Here is a 20671-nt window from a genome sequence, read left to right as displayed (position 1 = left end):
CAGAACTGCTTGTCCTTGTGGAAAGGCCCCTGTTAGTGCTGAGCAAACACATTTACCCAGCTACAATTACACAGACAGAGAGGAGTGGAGCATTTCTACAGCTATAGCAGTGCATCCTCAGACCAGAATGCTTGAATTGTTTCTTTTATTCTCTTGTAATATAAATTTTTTGATGTGTCATGTTAAATGTTATGGTTCTAGTGTATTGATTACATTAGTTGCTAATCCTGTTGATGCTAGTAAAGCCGGGGTCAGTGTGTTTGCACTCTGACAGCTGCTATATTTGGAGGAACAACGCTCTACTTTTTCAGGAAGTTCTAATAGAATCCTAACTAGGGATGCAACGATACCAGTTTTTTCAAACCGATACGATACCGATACTTGGATCTGAGTACTTACCGATACAGAGTACAAAAAACGATACTTCTACCACACACACACACACACACACACAAATACAATTAATTGGAGGACAGGTTTTATTATATTCGCTGCCGAAAAAAAATAAAATCTTAATAGAAATGACCACAAAAAAATTCAAGTGAAAAATAAGCACTTCTGTTAAATTATTGCAGAGTCTCCACATTGTAATTTTACAAAATATCACTGAACTATTGGCACTGTCTCGAGCTTTCAGAATAATAAATAAACACTTCTGTTTGGAATAAAATAAATACAAATTAGGTTTGAGAATAAAATAAACTTTTAAATTATTGCAGAGTGTCCATATTGTAAACAAACAAACAAAATAATTATTATTAAATAAATAATAAAATATAAAAAATTATAAAATAAATAATAAATAAAATAATAATTGGCCCCCTAGTGGCCAATCTAAAAAACTACAACAGAAATGACAAGCCACCCTCTGATTAATGAAATAAGTTGGTATCGGTTCATGGTATCGGTTAACTTTTACGAGTATGAGTACACACACATTTTACAGTATCGGCCCCGATACCCGATACCAGTATCGGTATCGGTGCATCCCTAATCCTAACAGCAGCAATCGGTGTGCTACTTTTCCAACAGCACAAGGAGCACCTCTCTTAGACGGAGTGAAAATTTAAAACTGATTCTCTGACAAATTCATGCTTTATTTAAGCAAACCTTTCCTCCCACCACCAGTTTTAAATTTTCACTTTGTGATTTTCAAGTTTAGGCTGATATTGCATCTCATCTTCATACCACAGTGGGGAAAATGACTCCAGGAATCACCTGCAACCTTTGAGCAGATACACCAACTTTATTTATCTATTGAAGAGCTTTGCTGTGTTTGCGGTAGCATGAGATGCTGTTTAGCCTTTTACATGTAAAACCTTTGAATAATAGCTAACTGTTAGGAAGTCAAAGCAGCACTGCTGCGTGTAGTATGGTGAGAGTGTCAGTGTCTGACAGCCAAAGTTCTTGTTTGATGATGACTAACATCAGTGCTGACATCACTTACTAGCAACCAGCTAACCAATGGTGAGTTGCAAAGCTAACGCTAAGCAACTATAGCAAGCTAACTTGGTGCATTAGCATCATAGACCTGATTTTCTTCCTGTATCAGGAGTTGTAGCCGTGGAGTCAACGTTAACCTTGTGGTCTTATTTACATTTAGTTGGCTAACTACCCACTCATGAATCATGAGGGATCCCCCGTGCTAAGAGCTAAGCTAGCTCTTTACATCTCCACAATACGAGACAACTTAAGCACTTTGAAAGCAACTTCATCAGACAGCACTATCCTAATAGCTCACATCACCATCACCAGTAGCATTTATAATTTTTATTTTACCTGCACCATGGCAGTGAGAATGTGCGAGGATTATATATTTTACTTTTAAAAAAATAGTTTTATATCTTCTGCCAAGGCCAATGCCCTTTTTTGACAAAAACAGTTTATCCATGCTCAGTTGTTGGTACTTTTGGCATAATCACGCAACTACTTAAATGAATGACACTAAACATAATGGTCACTCAATCCACCAGCAAGGTGGAAGCTGATTAATTTTATTTTGTAAACTGCTTCTGAATTGCAGTGTTTCCAAAAGTCTTTGTTCCATTTTTAAAGTGTCACGTTTCGCTATTCTGAACAAAATCCATGCAGATCTTTTGTCTTCAAAAGCCGATATCTCCAAAACTGTGTCCCCCGAGCTGAAACTATCCGCATGGCTTGATGCCGCAAAGGGATTAACAGACAAATATGTCTTTTCTGACCCTTTAACTCTGTGTGATTGATCAGCTCTGCCTGTCTGCAGCAGGTTCTAGACTTGGAGGGTTTTTACACTAACACTAAGATGCATTCACTTCACTGGTTATCAGTAATTAAGGTACTATGTGAACAGGTCAGCACGTTCCACCATTTTTATTGATGCAAGGCTACACATTTTCCAACCTGCATGCACAAAAATAGCTCCACAAAATAATGATTCTCATATTTTGGACCAGAGGAGTCAGCAACCTACTTAATTGCAAATGGGCAAAAGAAGAAGAGAAGCACTGAGAGAAGTGGTGAGTTTCTCGAGTGCGCTGTACCTCTGTGTTATTTCCGATCCACCAGATGTAGGTGACCGTTCCCACTTGGCTGGGCCACAGAACAGCAGTCAGGTTCACTTCCTTATTCCTCACAGCCACAAATGGAGCTGAGAGATGGATATACTCCAGCTGACCTACTCAGGCACACATATACATCACAGTGTGAACTCGACGCTCTGCGCCACAGTATGTGAAAAGAGGATAAAAATAAATGAAATAACTTTGTCGGTTCAAATGAGGGGAAAAAAGAGGGAGGAGATGGGGTTTATAGGTGGGTGAGGAGGGTGAGTTTGTTCAAGATTCGCTCTTGCTCTGGGACTGCCGGCTGCCATCTGTGTACTATTTTTCATCTGTGGCACTCTGGAGCCTGCGGTGGCTCTATTTGTACGGTTGGCACATAGGATTGACAGATCGGTGGGGGCAACTTGCTCCCTGATCAATAAGTCAGCTCCGTTACATCTGTCACCCCCTGAATACACGGGGGTGGTCAGCCCTGTTACGTATGAGGATGCCGTGGCTTCTGCGGGCTGAGTGGCTGCGAAGCATAAGCTGAACTGAGTGGAAGAGAAATGGGATTTGTTCTATCTCACTTGTTTGTTTGGCTAAGGGAGGGGAACATGCTCTGTGAAGAGATAAAGTATAGGATGTCGTACAAGCAGGAAACAGCAATTCCACAGACTCCGATAAAAAGTGGAAACGAAGAGCAGACACACTGGAGAATCTAAATAAATGCACAAAAACATCTTTCACAAAACTCGGTATCTCACATGTGACATGCAGGTAGAGCATGGCGGTCTCTGAGCCCAAGCTGTTCTCCCCGGTAGCAGTCACTCGGTAGATTCCCACAGCTTTGTAGATGTGTTTGATCCCATCCTCGAGGGAGCTCACGTTGGAATATGTAAGAGCGTGGCCATCTCCGAAGTCCAGAGTGATGCTCGTCCTCGCCCCGTCACCCTGAACAGGACAAACAATTCCAGGAAACCTGCAGGTCTGGCCTTTTATGAAATATTCATTCTGGTTTGAGGTGGCTTTTATTACATTTCACCAACACAGAGCACGGTTTCCCCTCTAGGCACAATATGTGTGGGTAGTGTTTATCACACTCCCTGCTAAGGGCTGCGATTGTGAGCGTGGTCACTCAGCTCGGTCTCATTTCCAAGGCCTGAAATACTTTTGTCAGACACTGACTTTACTCCAAAGTTAACAGTGTCAATAGCAGACTGATTACTTGAAAAAAGTAATCAGTAACTAATTACTGATTACTTCCCCAAAAAAGTAATCCCGTTACTTTACTGATTACTTATTTTCAAAAGTAATTAATTACTTAGTTACTTTTTAAAAACACGATTTACAACCTGAATAGGTGATAAAGCGATAGATCTTTCAGCCCAATTCTACTTTTTCTGCATAATCATCATACAAAATGTAATCAAATGGAAAAGTCTCTTTTTAAAACTTGTTTTATTAGTTTTAATCTTTTAACTTTATGCATCAAGCAAACATTTAATTATCTGCAACATTCTCTGACTGGAAGAAATTAGTTTAACATTTAAACCTATTTTCTGCACATTCCAGCACATAAAATAAAATATTTTGTGTGTTTACACTCAGTCTTTCAAATAGATGCAAGTAAAACACAGCAGAAAATAAATAAAGTCAAAGACTAGCGGTCCTGTTGCTCTATTTTCACCTGTAAAGCAGGAGTGGGGTAGGCGGAGGGTTACCCTGGTGCAGGTGTGCAGCGGTCAGTGGAAGAATCCGCAAGTTTCTCTGTGAGTTTCCCATTACGTCGTAGCTACTCGGTGCTTGTTTGGAAGTTTAGGGTTTTTTCGCTGTAAAAAGAAGTTTTCTTCCCACGCACAACGGACACTAATGTTTTTGTCACTTTTTATGGAATCAAACTCAAAGTAAGGTCAGTACTTCCACGCTTTAAACGCTGCACGCTCATACTCTCTCTGCACTCGATATATGATCCATTGTTGATCTGCACACAGCTGTTGTCACGAACGTCGCACTCGCTTACGTCACTGTCATGAGACATTCTCGCAAAAAAAAATCACAGTTTTAGTAACGCAGTAACGCAGCGTTCCTACGGGAAAGTAACGGTAATCTAATTACCGTTTTTGCAATAGTAATCCCTTACTTTACTCGTTACTTGAAAAAAGTAATCGGATTACAGTAACGCGTTACAAGTAACACGTTACTGCCCATCTCTGGTCAATAGTGACATGGATCTCAGTCCTAGCTCATCATGTACGGATGCTTGTAAAAGACACTGTGAGTCACAGTTTGCACACTGTCGACTTTTTCCAGCAGGAGCACAGGTCACGATCTGCTGCCTTTACATGCAGACGCTGTCACCCTCTCAGAGGACAGAGGATAATTTCCAGATATAAGAGTTTCACTACAGCAGATAGCAGTTAAATGTAAATGTCGTTCTACTTTTCTATACATGGAAAAAAAATGGGTTTTTTTCCCAGAATGTTGTGTTCAGACAGTGGAAACAAATAGGAAGTCACTCTTGCTAACAAAGTCAGTGTCATTAATTACTTTAATTACTTTGCTTTATGATCTGCATTTAAAAATAAAGACAATCTGCACAGCTGACTCTATAATCACAAAGAAGTCCCACCTAAGAGAAACTGTGCTACTGCATTCAGGTCGGCAGTCCCTGTCTGAGTATCTTCTTTGTTTTCAATGATGATGAGAAGAACTTGAACCCTAAAGTCTAACACTACTACTACGACAACACCTCTTAGCATCACTAATAACTGTGTGCGCTTCTCTGGAAGTGTTGATGTGTAACTATGTCAAAGTATGTGAGAACTGTTGGTCATAAAAAGCAAAAAAAAGGGAATTTTTCTCCCTTTAAACATGTACGTTTAGTTTAGAGTGTGAACACAGGGAAATATGAGAGGATACAGCACAGTCGCAGCTGAGGATGCTGGTGTTGCTATAGAAACAACCCAGATAGCCATTTCCAATCTAACTGTACATTTGAAACAATCCACTAATATTTACACTGTAAATATAATGACACTGACTCTGTGTGACTTCATGGGAAACGTTGGATACAGCTCACCTCCTCCAGAAAAACAAGAAAGGTGACATTGGTGCCTAACACAGCTGTCAGCGAACCCTCACTGGTAACCAGGTGGAGACCTTTGGGTGCTTGGATAGGACACTGCTGCCTCCTGGCTGTGTACTCTGCGCTCACACCAGCTGTACAGTTATTGGAGACCACTTTTCTGTAGCTGAGGGTGGAAAAGCAAATGAAACTGATTAGATGTGCCATCAGACAAACACAAACGTCATATAAGGTTCGTAAAAACTTCTCTATGTAACCATATTTATGTTTAAATGTTTAAATGTATGTCTAAACATGAAAGGGCTAGCCCGCCTACAGGTTGTTCAAAACTCTACAGCGAGGCTACCAATCAGTGGCACTGGCTACCAATCAGATTCAGGTTCCACTTTAAAATTCTAGTTTTAACTTTTAGAGCATCACAGAGACAGCCCCACCCCCCTACATTGCTGATCTGATTCATACACCTCCACTCGTAACCTGAGGTCAGCGAACCAAAACCTTTTAGTGGTCCCCCACACTCGCTTTAAAACCCGAGGGGACCGATCTTTCCAAGCTGTTGCACCCAGACTGTGGAATGCACTTCCCCTATCTCTACGGGGTTTGGACTCAGTGGAGACCCTCAGAAAGCAGCTAAAGACATTTTTATTTCAAAAAGCTTTTCATTAGACCAGGGTTTATTTTATGACTGTATTATGTTTTTACCTTGTAAAGCACTATAAACAAACTTTACTTACTTACTTAAAATAACAGCAGAGCCTAATCTGTCTGCACTTCCCTCGTTTAGATTCACAAGAAAACTTAACAGAAAAAAGGACAAAACCTTCTCAATTTGACGTGCCAGCAGTGCTGTTTGTGTGGTGAGGGGCGTAGACGCTAACACAAACAATGTGCCCTTTGACAGAAACTCTAAAATGTGGTGGGAATGTCAATGTTCCTGCAACAAAGAGCCGTGCTGAGGCACCTTCAGAAATTTTAAAAAGGACTTACCCTGATTAATGTTCCGGTGACAATGAATGTGCCATTTTTCAAACACAGAGATGTTGTGTTGCGTGTTTTTTTTTTTTTTAAATCATGGTGGTTGTTATACATATTCAGAGTACAGCGTTTGATATTTTACAATCCTTATGACATGTCAGAAAATTATATGTTTTCTTTATCCAAGTATCTTTAAATAGAAAGGGAGGGTGTATGACAGTCCTTCTGGACATGAATGATGTACGAAAGCTTAGAGTTAGCTTTTGCTACCTTGCTGATCTTTAATTTATTAAAAAACAAATAAGCAAAAAGAAAAACACATCAGCTGATCTCAGTGCGAGCCTCAGCAGGTTACACAGTTCTCACCAATTTCTCATCCTGTAGGGGGCGCTGTTGAAACTGCTGCACAACTGCAAGCCACTCTGCAAGCCACCTCTAACCTGACTCCTCTGTTTCATGCTGTGTCTGACCAGCCCGTTCTCACTCCCGAGGCGTAACATGCCAACGTTTTGTCACGTCCCGCGGCGTTCCTGAGGAACGCGAAAGGAGACCTTCGGCGTTCTTATGGTACGCGGCGGATTATGGCCGAAATCCAATGCAATGACACTCCCGCGGTAATAGACGTTCCAGCCCTGTATTCCAGCCCTAAACCTAACCTTATCCCTAGCCCTAACCATAACCTTTTTCCTGATCTTAACCAGGACTTTAATGATGTTAAATAGCGTGTTTCTAAGCGATTTGAAGAAAAAGAGCGAACATGTGTAGATTGAGTCCATACGGTTCTCATATTTCCTCATTTTTCCGAGGTCGTCATTTAGGAACGTGGTGGGTAGCCGAAAACGTAATATGTTGACGATTTGTCACCTAGCGTAAAATGTGACGCTTTGGGAGTGAGAACGTGTTGGTTTGACTAATTAATATCATGCTGACTGTCACTAACAGTGCTGCTGACTTGCCTCCCTTAGGCTTTCCACATATATATGTAACTGAAGGCTCCTAATGATCCCCAGCAGCGACCTTCCCATCCAGCTACCAGCCAATAACCTGCCTCAGTACCACATGGAAGCTCCTGTCAGCTAAGATGTACAGGTACATGGGTCAATGCATGAACCACGAGTGGGACGCAGAAAGGAATTGGCAGGAATACCAGAGAAGCTCAACACCAGCTACTGACAGACAGAGCAGTTCGGAGCAGATTGCAAGACCAGACTGACCAACCTGTGCACTGCCTGGATCGACTACAAGAAGGCCGATGACTCGATGGCCCACACATGGATCCTCGAGTACCTAGAACTGTACAAGATCAACAGGACCCTAAGAGCCTTCATCAGGAACTCAGCCCTTGGTATTTCTTGCCACATGCCCACTCCACAAGAAGATGTGGAGGGTGAAGGTAACACTGGTCCCAGAGGTAATCGGAGCACTCGGTGCAGTGACCCCCAAGCTAAGCGAGCAGCTCCAGCAGATCCCGGGAACAACACCCAAGATCTCTGTCCAGAAGAGTGCAGCTGAGATACTGTGCAGGACCCTCAAGCTCAAGGATAAAACACCATCCAAAGAAGCTATATATAATAGTAATAATCTTATTTTCATAAAAGTTAATCTATTCGAATAGAATAGAAAGAAATAGCCCTTTTTTTTGCAACTCAAATCTTTATCAATTCTAAAAAAAAGTGCCTTGTTTTCCAATGCATTAAATATTTACATTTACATGTGTTCAGAAATGAAAGTCAGTTTCTTTTTGGATGAGAGATCAACTCACATCCTGCTGACCCTCCACAACCGTGCTGGAGTGTACAACCTACCATCCATCCATTAATTCCCTTTCTTAACCACTTATCCAGCTGGAGCAACAGAGGGTGATCGATTATCCTAGCTGACACTGGGCAAGAGGGGAGGTACACAGACAACAATTACTATTCCTCCACACCTCTGACCAATTTGGAATCATCAATTAAACTAAAACACTCGTTTCTGTTAGGAACTGGGAAAAAATTCAATCTCCACACCTCTAAACCACCCGTGTGCCATCCTAAAGAGATCGCACACAAAAACAGCATCAGGATGCATCGTCTGGTGTCTGGAGTGCAAGACATAAACAACCGAGTGGGATGGATACAGCACCACAGCTCACTGCTGCACAAACACGGCTTCGTGGCCATGCGATCAGGACAACACAAATGTTTCGTCTTGTCACGATCACATTTATTCTGATTGTAGGGATGTGATCTAATTATTTTTCCCGACATTTTCTCTATCTTAAACGGTTCTGTCAAAAAATAAATAAATAAATATTGAGAAAAAGAAAATTACGTCTGGTGAAAACGACAGCAGATAATGCTAACATGTCACCAGGCTGCCAAAGTTATATACAGAACGGCAGTTCGCTGAATAGTTTCCTGTAAACTTTGAAAACTTTTTACTTACTTATTTTCTCGCTGCAAAAAAAAAAAAAAAGATACACATAGTAATCTTAAAGTCTAGTAATGAACCTAAATGGTAGATTTCTGCAGAGTGACACCTTCCAAACCTTTTAGTCAGAGAAATATTCATTAATCCGTTATGACCTTATAGTAATTATAGTAATCCACTCTTTCCAAAGCAGACTTTTAGCAGAAGCGGTTCTTATTCTGGGCGTCAAATATGCTAACGCTAGCATATTTGACGTATAAAGCCTTCTTCACATTTCTGAATTCACAGCATGACAAACTGGCCCAGCTGTCACAGGGAGAGAGGAGTTATTGCAGAGAAACGGCGTTCATTCATGCTCCCAATCACACTTTCAGGCACTTTAGAAGCACAAATGAAACTAAAGCACAGGTCGTTGGGCTGTGGGATGAAAATCCCACGTTAGCGCAGGAAGAATATGCAAGCATCGTACATCTGATCCCCAACAATCCTACTTATGTTCTGGGTAAGATGGTGAACATCTATCGCCGTCAGTTTGATTCACAATACCTCTGCTTATGTTTTCCTAAGTGAACAAAATGGACTAGTCCCATTATTATTAACATTTAAGACATTTTTTAAATGCATTTCTCCTGAGGACCATTTAGCTCTGAGCTTCAATCCACATTGTGATCATCAATGTTAAATGATGGGCGCTTGAGTTATTTTTGGAAAAAGCCACCGCACTCCACACGCCCTCATTTGGCATTGAATTTTTCATTCATCCCTCTTTGAAATTCTTGACACAATTTTCACCCAAAGAAGATCTTTTTATTACCGGTGCTTTATCCTTGTTGGTTCATGATTGTTTTTTAAAAGTGCAGGTTTGATCATTCAGCCCACATTTTCCTCGGCCCGACCGTGTCGTCCCTGAGAAACTAATTAAAGCACCCGGAGCTATTCGGCTCAAATGCACCATTCATTTTATCCAATCCCTGCGAGTCGCTGCTGAGACTGTGCATGCTGATTGTAGTCAGCTCTCATCCTCACCCGGTGCTGTTAAGGAAAGTCATCCCCGTGGTGCAACTCCTGGACATCGATGATGGATGGAACCAAAAGGCAGGGGTGCACTTGCCGTCCGTCCGTCTCTCAAAGCCGTAATCGCTGCAACGATCAGACAAAACAGACGCCGTCATTAAATCGGGACATGGAGGAGACAGCGTTTGGAAAATTCAATTTGAAAATTAGATAAAGGCTGTTACAAGTGTGACACCTGCTTAAAAAATGGCAGATAATACTCACAGGGAAATCAATCAAAAGTTAATAAAATATTCTAAACCGAAAGAGGCTCCACATTGTAAGATCATTTCAGATTGAAATTCAACATGGAAACTTAATGTCATCTAAGTATCGACTTCAAAGGAGCCGCAGCAGCTGCTTCTTTGGTGCTCTTTAAACACAGCCCACGAGTTGTTTGTGCCATAAATTAAAAGGCAGAGCAGCGCTGTGTCCCCAAAATGATAGGGACAAATTGCCCCAATTAGCGCGACATGCACACAGATGCAAAAGTGTTGTGATTGTTAATGAAAGCTATTAGGCTCAGTGATTTATGGTTTTGATAGAGCTTGTTTCAAAAGCGGTCCTCCTCGAGAGACCTGCAGGTATGGGACCAACGTGAGGAAAGAAGGAAAACAAATACGCAGAAAAACAAACATTAAAACTGCTGATAATTCAAAGAAAATATTTTTTTGTCTAATGTAGAAAAGCATCCTCTGTGACTGCAGCTGTGATATCAGGAGTCACCGGCACAAAAGCAGGTGTGAAATATTATCTTTTTTCCCACTGAACACTTTGTCCTTCAAGAGGTGACGATGCCACACAGTTATGGGAATGACTACACAAGCACACACACAGTTATATGTTTGAGCAGCTAACTGGTTTCCATTTAGCAGCAGCAGCCACCGGGAGAATGTGCCACAGCTGCTCTGCAATTATAATCTGGAGGATGTTATCCTTCACGGTGATCTCTTATCTTTTAATCCCTCACTTAAACCCAGTATCCTTAAACCCCGGGACATATTGCAAATGCATCTCTACAACTGATAAGACCAGGGCTCCGTGCCAAATACAAGGAAATACCTCGCGTAACAATTAGCCGCTGCTATTTGTTGTTCTCTGTCCTCCAGGTGATGCCGTCGTACCCTCGGTGATGATGAGTGTCCCACAAAACAGAGCCCACGCTTTCCTTTGAGTTACAAGCTACTGAGGAACCAAACGACTCTGATCCAAGCGCCACAAACACAAGCTTGTTGTGCACGGATGTCAGCAACGCAAACAAACAGATGGCAGCAGTGGTCCAGAGTGATGTCTGGGAGTCCAGCATGAATGATTTTTGTATCCTGACTTATAATTATAAATTATGTCAATTTGTTTTCAATATGTTATTTATTTCCTTTATTTATTGTTGTTCCTTTTGGGGTAGGAACTAAGTTTCATTCTGTGTTGCGCACAGGCCCCTTTAAGTGACGCAAAGTGCAGTCTAGAAAGCATGTGCAAAGAAGCTAAACTATAAGTTAACTAAGTCACAAGAAGGAATAAATAAGCTGTTTTAAAGTAAAAGAAAGCTAAAGCTAAGTAAAGAAGAAGAAATTGGGAATTATTTTCGTTTTTGTTCCTGAAGCGGACCAGCGAGGTATGTTAACTGTGTATCGCGCATTTGTTAACTTGGGTTTAATGTTTAATTGTAATTTTTTTTGTTTGGTCATTCTGTACTTTTATGTAATGATAGTTTGACGGTGAATTTTAAGGTGGTTTGGAGGAGAAGTGTGACTGAAGAATAAATCCATCTGTGAATGAAGAACCGTGGTGTTGTGTATTAACTGGAGGGAAACATACTGACACTACAAACAGCCCCGCCCCTCCCTGAGCCTGGTTCTGCTGGAGGTTTCTTCCTGTTAAAAGGGAGTTTTTCCTTCCCACTGTCGCCAAGGTGCTGCTCATAGGGGGTCATATGATTGTTGGGTTTTTCTCTGTATCTATTATTGTAGGATCTACCTTACAATATAAAGTGCATTGAGGCGTCTGTTGTTGTGATTTGGTGCTGTATAAATAAAGCTGAATTGAACTGAAACACCATACAATGAAAAATGGGACGGGGCTGATAGGTGCACTAATAGTGTGTAATGCTATGAGGAGGACACAGTGTCATTCCTGAACTTAAAGCTCTGGCTAGTTTTTACTTCCATCTGTGGAGGGCAGAAACAATAAGAGAAAAATGAAACACACTCAGTTTTACATTTATTCAACTGTGGCTCTGTCTGCTCTCTTCTCTTTCCCATCACCAACAACCAATGGAGGGTGAATGGCTGAAATCCAGTAACTGTAATAAAGTAGATTATTCTACCATTTGCTGGTAAATTGTATTGTATATGATTAAGCAGAGGATCAATAAGGGGTCCACAACCCTCCTGGGGGACCCTCCCACAGGCCTTAAAATCCTAGGACTGAAGAAGCTTCTCGGATGAAACGTCTTCAAGGAAACTTAAAGAAGTCCAGACGCTTTTCTCTCCGAGCTCCTGAGACCCGCTCTGCCTTACCCTTACAGAAATTACGGTGGCTTTGTAAGTTTGCCAAGCCCAGGCAACTGTGATGTAAACATTCCTAACAACAAGCATAAGATAATTTGGTGAGGTTTGCATTTAGCAGCAATAATTAGACACATCTGCTGTGACTGGTTGGGGGTGAGTGAAGGAAGACAGAAAACACAGTACAGAAAAGAGCCAGAGATTAATAATAACTAATAATTAAATGCAGCGTGGTGTATAAACACACAGTGTGTGAAAAAGGTGAGCAAGAAAGATGCAATGCATCATGGGAAGCTTGCAGCAGCCTACGTTAACCCAATATTATATTATTATATATAACCCAATATTGCAGAGTAACTACAGTGGGGCAAAAAAGTATTTAGTCAGCCACCGATTGTGCAAGTTCCCCCACTTAAAATGATGACAGAGGTCAGTAATTTGCACCAGAGGTACACTTCAACTGTGAGAGACAGAATGTGAAAAAAAAAATCCATGAATTCACATGGTAGGATTTGTAAAGAATTTATTCGTAAATCAGGGTGGAAAATAAGTATTTGGTCAATAACAAAAATACAACTCAGTACTTTGTAACATAACCTTTGTTGGCAATAACAGAGGTCAAACGTTTACTATAGGTCTTTACCAGGTTTGCACACACAGTAGCTGGTATTTTGGCCCATTCCTCCATGCAGATCTTCTCAAGAGCAGTGATGTTTTGGGGCTGTCGCCGAGCAACACGGACTTTCAACTCCCGCCACAGATTTTCTATGGGGTTGAGGTCTGGAGACTGGCTAGGCCACTCCAGGACTTTCAAATGCTTCTTACGGAGCCACTCCTTTGTTGCCCGGGCGGTGTGTTTTGGATCATTGTCATGTTGGAAGACCCAGCCTCGTTTCATCTTCAAAGTTCTCACTGATGGAAGGAGGTTTTGGCTCAAAATCTCACGATACTTGGCCCCATTCATTCTGTCCTTAACACGGATCAGTCGTCCTGTCCCCTTGGCAGAAAAACAGCCCCATAGCATGATGTTTCCACCCCCATGCTTCACAGTAGGTATGGTGTTCTTGGGATGCAACTCAGTATTCTTCTTCCTCCAAACACGACGAGTTGAGTTTATACCAAAAAGTTCTACTTTGGTTTCATCTGACCACATGACATTCTCCCAATCCTCTGCTGTATCATCCATGTGCTCTCTGGCAAACTTCAGACGGGCCTGGACATGCACTGGCTTCAGCAGCGGAACACGTCTGGCACTGCGGGATTTGATTCCCTGCCGTTGTAGTGTGTTACTGATGGTGACCTTTGTTACTTTGGTCCCAGCTCTCTGCAGGTCATTCACCAGGTCCCCCCGTGTGGTTCTGGGATCTTTGCTCACCGTTCTCATGATCATTTTGACCCCACGGGATGAGATCTTGCGTGGAGCCCCAGATCGAGGGAGATTATCAGTGGTCTTGTATGTCTTCCATTTTCTGATGATTGCTCCCACAGTTGATTTTTTCACACCAAGCTGCTTGCCTATTGTAGATTCACTCTTCCCAGTCTGGTGCAGGTCTACAATTCTTTTCCTGGTGCCCTTCAAAAGCTCTTTGGTCTTGGCCATGGCGGAGTTTGGAGTCTGACTGGTTGAGGCTGTGGACAGGTGTCTTTTATACAGATGATGAGGTCAAACAGGTGCCATTCATACAGGTAACGAGTGGGGGACAGAAAAGCTTCTTACAGAAGACGTTACAGGTCTGTGAGAGCCAGGGATTTTCCTTGTTTGAGGTGACCAAATACTTATTTTCCACCCTGATTTACGAATAAATTCTTTACAAATCCTACCATGTGAATTCATGGATTTTTTTTTCACATTGTGTCTCTCACAGTTGAAGTGTACCTCTGGTGCAAATTACTGACCTCTGTCATCATTTTAAGTGGGGGAACTTGCACAATCGGTGGCTGACTAAATACTTTTTTGCCCCACTGTATATGCTTTAGCAAAAAGGAAAGTTTGAAGCCTGATCTTGAAAGTAGAGATAAAAGTAGAGAAACTGGAAGCTGGTTCCACAGAAGAGGGGCCTGAAAACTGAAGGCTCTGCCTCCCATTCTACTTTTAAATACTCTAGGAACAACAAGTGATATTGTACATGAACTATAAGGCTTTAAGATAAGATGGGGTCTGATTATTCAAGATCTTGTATGTGAGGATTCAATTCTGGGCCAAAACAGGAGAAATCTGCTCTCTCTTTCTAGTCCCTGTCAGGACTCTTGCTGCAGCATTTTGGATTAACTGAAGGCTTTTCAGGGAGTTTCTAGAACAGCCTGATAATGATGAATTACAGTCGTCCAGCCTGGAAGTAATAAATGCATGAACTAGTTTTTCAGAATCTCCAATAAACCTTTAATATAATTACTGGAAAGTCTTTTGTAAAGAATTCATATTCTCCAATAAGATTAAATGCAATATGTTTTTGCACTACAGGCTGGATGTGGTTACATTAGGAACATTATGGTTTAGGTTCAAAATACCTCACTGCAACATTAAAATTATATTTAAAGCTACCTAGTGCAGCTAAAGCACCGGGTACAAAACATTACTAAATACACAGTAAATCATATAACGTGTAATGTTTTTAAAATACTATCAGCAGGTTTTATCAGCTATGACAAAATGTAAAATTCATAAATACAATCTAAGAATGGATAAACTAATGAATATGATGAATCCCAGTGCTGCTAATGATGATTAACAATAATGAATTATCATTGTGTGTTCACAGTAAAATTCATAACCTGTTAACATCCACCAGATCTCAGTTCGGGTTAGGCTACATTTTGGCCACATGCCAAACAGGTTTTACAGGTTTAACAGGTTTATTTACAGGGTTGTTCAAGGTCAAAGGCAATAACAAAGTGGATGGTAAAGTGTTAAGAGTTCCAGCAACTTTGGTTTAATATTGCAGGCTTCCTAGTGCGTGCACACACACACACACACACACCCCGAAAAGGGCTCACAGGAGTCAGACTTCTTAGCAAAAACAAAAAACCCAGCAAACACACAGAGAATCCAAACACTCTGACAATGTCGAGTGTTTGCTCCAGCTGCTTTTTCTTTTTCTTGTTCTTCTTCTGACCTCTCCGCAGCTTTTACAATCAGAATGATGATCTGAATGCACTGTGTGCCAAACACATTTCGCTTTTCCAAGAGCAGCTCTATAAATTCTCTATAGGCTCCTCTTGTTTAGGCTTTTTCTGTTTACTTCTTCATTTACATTCCTGTTATTTCAGTTATTCTATTATATGTGGTATACAGTCTGACAATGTCTAAGGCAGGACAGGGAGAGAATAATGGGAGAGGATTGGGGAAGACATAATAAAAGAACAGAGTACAAAAAGAAATACACAATGCATCGCCAACTACAGCACCTGTAAGAGAACGAACACACAACACCTGGAACACAAACACTCAAAAACTCACAGGTAGACCCGGCACAGCCACATGAATGGCTCCACCCACTGTGAGCCAGGAAACAACTGGCTCAGTAGGCACCCCCATTTCCCACACCCAGCCACAGGGGGGGGTGTAGGGTCTGCAATGACACCACCCAGTCCGGGGCCTCCACCCAAGACAGTGGTAGAGTCTTGGGACACACACAGGAAAAGGACAAGACACCCTGGTCTGGGTCTGGGACAAGCTGCACTCAGCAATGTATGCTTCCTCACCTGAGAAAGCCCACCCAAGGGGGCGCAGACCAACCCCACGCAAGAAGGGTCTTGGCCCCAGGCCCTGTAGCCGGACCCACCCAGAAGAGGCCAACCCGCCACCACAAGCACCCCAGGCCCCACACCCCAAGACCGTTAGAGAGCACCAACCCCAGTCCCCCACCGCCACCAACTGAGGCAGAGACCCAGGCACAATTCTCCAGCTCCCAGGGAGCCACCAGAGCCCAGTAGTCCCAGATTATACTTATTCAAATCTGCTGAATTATTAATGCACAGTTTAAAAGTGGGGATTGTAAAGTGTTAGCACATACAAAGTGGACCGAATGAAAATTAAATACTGACCATTCAAAGTCAGCCTCTGTGCAGTCGCATGGTGCCGACGTCATGGTCACCGAGTACGTCTTTCCCATGACGCACCTGGACGTGGGCTTCAGCTTTCGGTAGATTCTTTTGACTCCCATCAGACACGGCTCACCCTGCAGGGTCCAAAAACAAAGCCGAGCGGAAAGAAACAGAGTTTGAAACTGAAGTGATTTTGTAACTCCGTATCCACAATAAATAACTTACAGGATACAATCAGCCATGTGTGCAAAGAACGCCGTTCTCGTTCAGCGAATATTTACGGGCTCGTGGCGTGTGGCGTGCTCAGCTCAGCGACTGTTCCCCCGTTGCAAGCGTCACACTGTCGAATGTGCTGCTTGAGTTCTTTTTTAAGGGATTTTTTTGTGATATTGAGATGAACGACTGTGAAGGAGTTTCAGCTGCAAACGCTGCCAGAACCCAATCCATTTTTAGCCACGTGTCTATGTGTGGGAAGTGAATATAAAATCAGTCGAGTACAAAAAGATGTGAAGATATCAGCAGCCTGTTTCCACTGCATCCTTCGTCCTACACTGCTGCTCTCGTTTTATTACCACAAGATTCTGTCTTTGTGCATTAGGTGTCACTAGTGAGATGGCTAAAAAAAGTCTTGCCAGCATCCACAAACACAACTGCCAGCTCCTTCCCTAACTTAAACACAAAACCTCTGTTTTCAGCTGGTGTTTATTTTTTATACCCACACTACCTCTACGTTTGGACAGTTTAGCCCTGTAATTGGCTTGGACTCTTGTCATCTTCCATGCTATATGTTTTGATCATTAGCCTGCTTTGAGCATATGGGTGTCTAAACCAATTACAGAAGTGGGCCGTGAATAAAGGCGAGCTTTAAATGTCTGGCTCTGCTTCAGGCCCGGCCAGGCTGAGGAGCTTTCGGAGCAGGTCTAACGTATGCTGGGAGGTTCACTTAAAGCGTGAGGGAGGAATCGTAAAGAGCTCCAGCTCCAGCTTCACAACACAGCAAAGCCGAAAGCGTACAGCGAGGAGCTCTGAATCAACCAAACTTAAGAACTTGTGTTTGGAGGAGATGGTCTCCACAGACTTCAGACTTCCTTCAATGAATTTACTTCTCATTTGGAAATAATAGCTCATTAAGTAACAAGTTTAATTCCTTTTGGAGTGTTTTTTCATGCAAGGCTGAGTCCTGCCTTTTACTTACTACCATTTTATTCCATGATTCCCAGTTTGAAAGCTCTGACCCTAACATTTCAGAATATTGGAATTTTGGCTTTTCAAGACATGCAGTCAAAGGGAAAACTGTATGGAGCCCCGCAGGGGACATGGGAGAAAAAAAAATTAAGACGGACTTTTGCGAGATCTCGCAAAACAAACTCGGGATCTCGCAAAACTTTTGCGAGATCTCGCAAACGTTTTAGCCGCATTCTTCGGACGCTGGCTCGAAGCCGACCGGGAGGTCGAGGCACGATGTGCCGGGAAAGCGGTGTTCCTCCCGGCTGTAGTAGGTCTCGACCTCCCGTTAGCTCGAAGCTAATGGGAAGAATGCGGCTAAAACTTTTGCGAGATCCCGAGTTTGTTTTGCGAGATCTCGCAAAAGTCCGTCTTAATTTTTTTTCTCCCATGTCCCCTGCGGGGCTCCGTAAAACTGTCTATAATTTAAAGTTATTTAGTTTTTCTGCTAAACATAGCACTTGGGGTTAGTATAGCTAGGGTACTTAGACCTGGTTTCATAATGTGTTTTACTGAAGCAGCTCATTAGTATACTTTTTAAATTAAAAACCAATTTAATAGTCTGCCTCTTTAAAATGTTATTTAATTAAAAACAGTTTTGAAATATAATTAAAGGCTAAAACATTTTGTACAGGGTGTAAAAAGAATCAAAACTCTATCCTGATGTGATTAAACGCCGTACCTGGTTGTGCAGGTGCCATGTCTGATAATCTGCCTCTATACACCTCCTGTTGAAAATGGACCTGAAGTCTATTTTCACCAGTTGCCACTCCGATCGATGACTGACATGTCCGAATATCCTGAAAAAAAGAAAGCAGACGCACACGCTGCGCTCGTTAAATGCAAAACACGATTTGGATAATGATCGAACTAAAACGATGTTAAAGGAAAAGTCTGGCGAGCAAATCCCTCACGAAGATCAAAGCCGCGAGTGAATTCATCCTGCTAATAAGCATTGTCTGATGAATCTTATCATCTAGGCCACAGAGCTGATGCTTTTTTGACCACACATGATTAAAAACACATCTGTGAGGCTCATTGCTGCGCTGAATGTCGTGAGCCTCATTATCGTGAAAGGAAGCACCGAGGTCTATTAACGTTGATCCCGCGCATTCAGCTTTCGGATGCTCCAAATACACTTCAGAGCATCAAACTGAAAGTGCAACCAGAAATAAACAACTTCATTAGCTAGCATTTGATACTACCAGCAGTGGAAAGCTGTTTAAGGAGATTACAGAGAGCCTTTAAAAGTGAAATACTAAAAGCTGATAAAGACTGTGAGTTAGAAAGAGACAAATGCTCCAACAGATGATCTGCTGTTGCAAGCATGGATATATAAGATTTACAGGTTTGTGTCAGGGCACTGGGTCTGATTATAGTGTTTTTGTGACTCTCACATTATAAAGAAGGTTTAAGTTCAACGTTTACAGTTCAGCCTTCAGTTTAGTTCTTTCTATGTTTTGAGTTTTTCTTGTCTTTGAAGTCTAGAGTTGTCTATTAGGTCCTCTTTGAGTCCTTGTCCTTGTGTCCCTCTCTCTTGGGATCTCTCGGGTCTTAGCCTTGTTGTTATGTCTCTTCTCCCTTTTCTGTTCTCATGTTCCCCACCCTGCCATGTCTCCCTCGTCCCTCCCTCTCTCCTCTCTGTGTCTCTCACTCTCTAATTCCCCGAGTCCTCGTCACGTCTTTGGCCGTATCCCAATTCAGGGTCTGCAGCCTTAAAGGCCGCATTTTAAGGCCGATTACGTCACCGCGACGCGACGAAGGCTGTCCCAATTCAAAGGCTGCTCGAAATGCGGCCCTCAAATGTGTCCTTCATTTCCCTGAATTTTAAGGACGTGGCGGTGTAGACTTCGTGGCCCAACATATCCCAGAATGCATAGCGCGGCAGTGGGTGTGGATAAATTAATAAAAAAACGGCGGATGAGGCGCGCCCGAAGAGTAAACTTTAAGTAAGTACTGAATATTATGTCACTTATTTATGTGCAAATGTTTAATAACGAAGAACATTAAAACATTCCTGTTGGCCACATGTCGGCAAAGTTATGTGACATTAGTGACGTTTGTACTAACTTGGTTTTAAAGCCTTTACTTTAAAATATACGCCGTTCAATAGCTGAGCTTAATCTTACAGAGAATGATCAAAGCTCATGTAGAAACAAACAAACAATTTCTGTCAAACAAAGCTGTATGAAACGTTTCCAGCTGTTAGTATCATGGTTGCTAGGCAACCTAGGCAGCGCAACGGAGGCTAGACCGTCCCATTTCACAAGCCTCGCACTTCCGGCCTTAGCGGTCTTTAAGTACGCGGCCCTTGTGGATCGTTGAGGCTGCAGACCCTGAATTGGGATACAGCCTTTGTGTTTGGCCTCCCGTTTCTATTTCTAAGTCTGTTTCTCGCCCCGGTCCCAGTGTTGAGCCGTGCATCTAGTCTCCATCTTAGTCTGTTTCCTGTTTTATTTTGACAGTCTTGCGTTCTGTGTTCAGTTTTCCTTCCATCCATCCATCCATCTTCATCCGCTTTATCCGGGGCCGGGTCGCGGGGGCAGCAGCCTAAGCAAAGAGGCCCAGACCTCCCTCTCCCCAGCCACCTCCTCCAGCTCATCCGGGGGAACACCAAGGCGTTCCCAGGCCAGCCGAGAGATATAATCTCTCCAGCGTGTCCTGGGTCTGCCCCGGGGCCTCCTCCCGGTGGGACATGCCTGGAACACCTCACCCAGGAGGCGCCCAGGGGGCATCCTTACCAGATGCCAGAACCACCTCAGCTGGCTCCTTTCGATGTGGAGCAGCAGCGGCTCTACTCTGAGCCCCTCCCGGATGGCCGAACTTCTCACCCTATCTCTCAGGGAGAT

The 20671-nt window shown here is 42.6% G+C and overlaps 1 protein-coding gene across 6 annotated transcripts in view; it reads right to left on the bottom strand.

Moving 5' to 3' along the window:
- sorcs1 (sortilin-related VPS10 domain containing receptor 1) overlaps positions 1 to 20671 on the bottom strand; it is a 219248-nt gene that overhangs the window by 16639 nt on the left and 181938 nt on the right. For all 6 annotated transcript variants that reach the window (XM_087842206.1, XM_087842204.1, XM_087842205.1 and 3 more), the window contains exons 15-20: positions 18505 to 18622; positions 16599 to 16732; positions 10021 to 10134; positions 5602 to 5773; positions 3287 to 3473; positions 2520 to 2653 (exon numbers count right to left, since the gene is read on the bottom strand). In XM_087842206.1, the coding sequence (XP_087698332.1) occupies positions 2520 to 2653; positions 3287 to 3473; positions 5602 to 5773; positions 10021 to 10134; positions 16599 to 16732; positions 18505 to 18622 (859 nt within the window). The remainder of the gene's footprint in view (positions 1 to 2519; positions 2654 to 3286; positions 3474 to 5601; positions 5774 to 10020; positions 10135 to 16598; positions 16733 to 18504; positions 18623 to 20671) is intronic.

This window comes from Neolamprologus brichardi, chromosome 6 (genome assembly GCF_056152115.1).
Source record: "Neolamprologus brichardi isolate AB-2024 chromosome 6, ASM5615211v1, whole genome shotgun sequence".
Lineage (NCBI taxonomy): Eukaryota > Metazoa > Chordata > Actinopteri > Cichliformes > Cichlidae > Neolamprologus > Neolamprologus brichardi.
The sequence above is the reverse complement of the archived record's forward strand: the minus strand, read 5'-3'. Positions and strand labels throughout refer to the sequence as shown.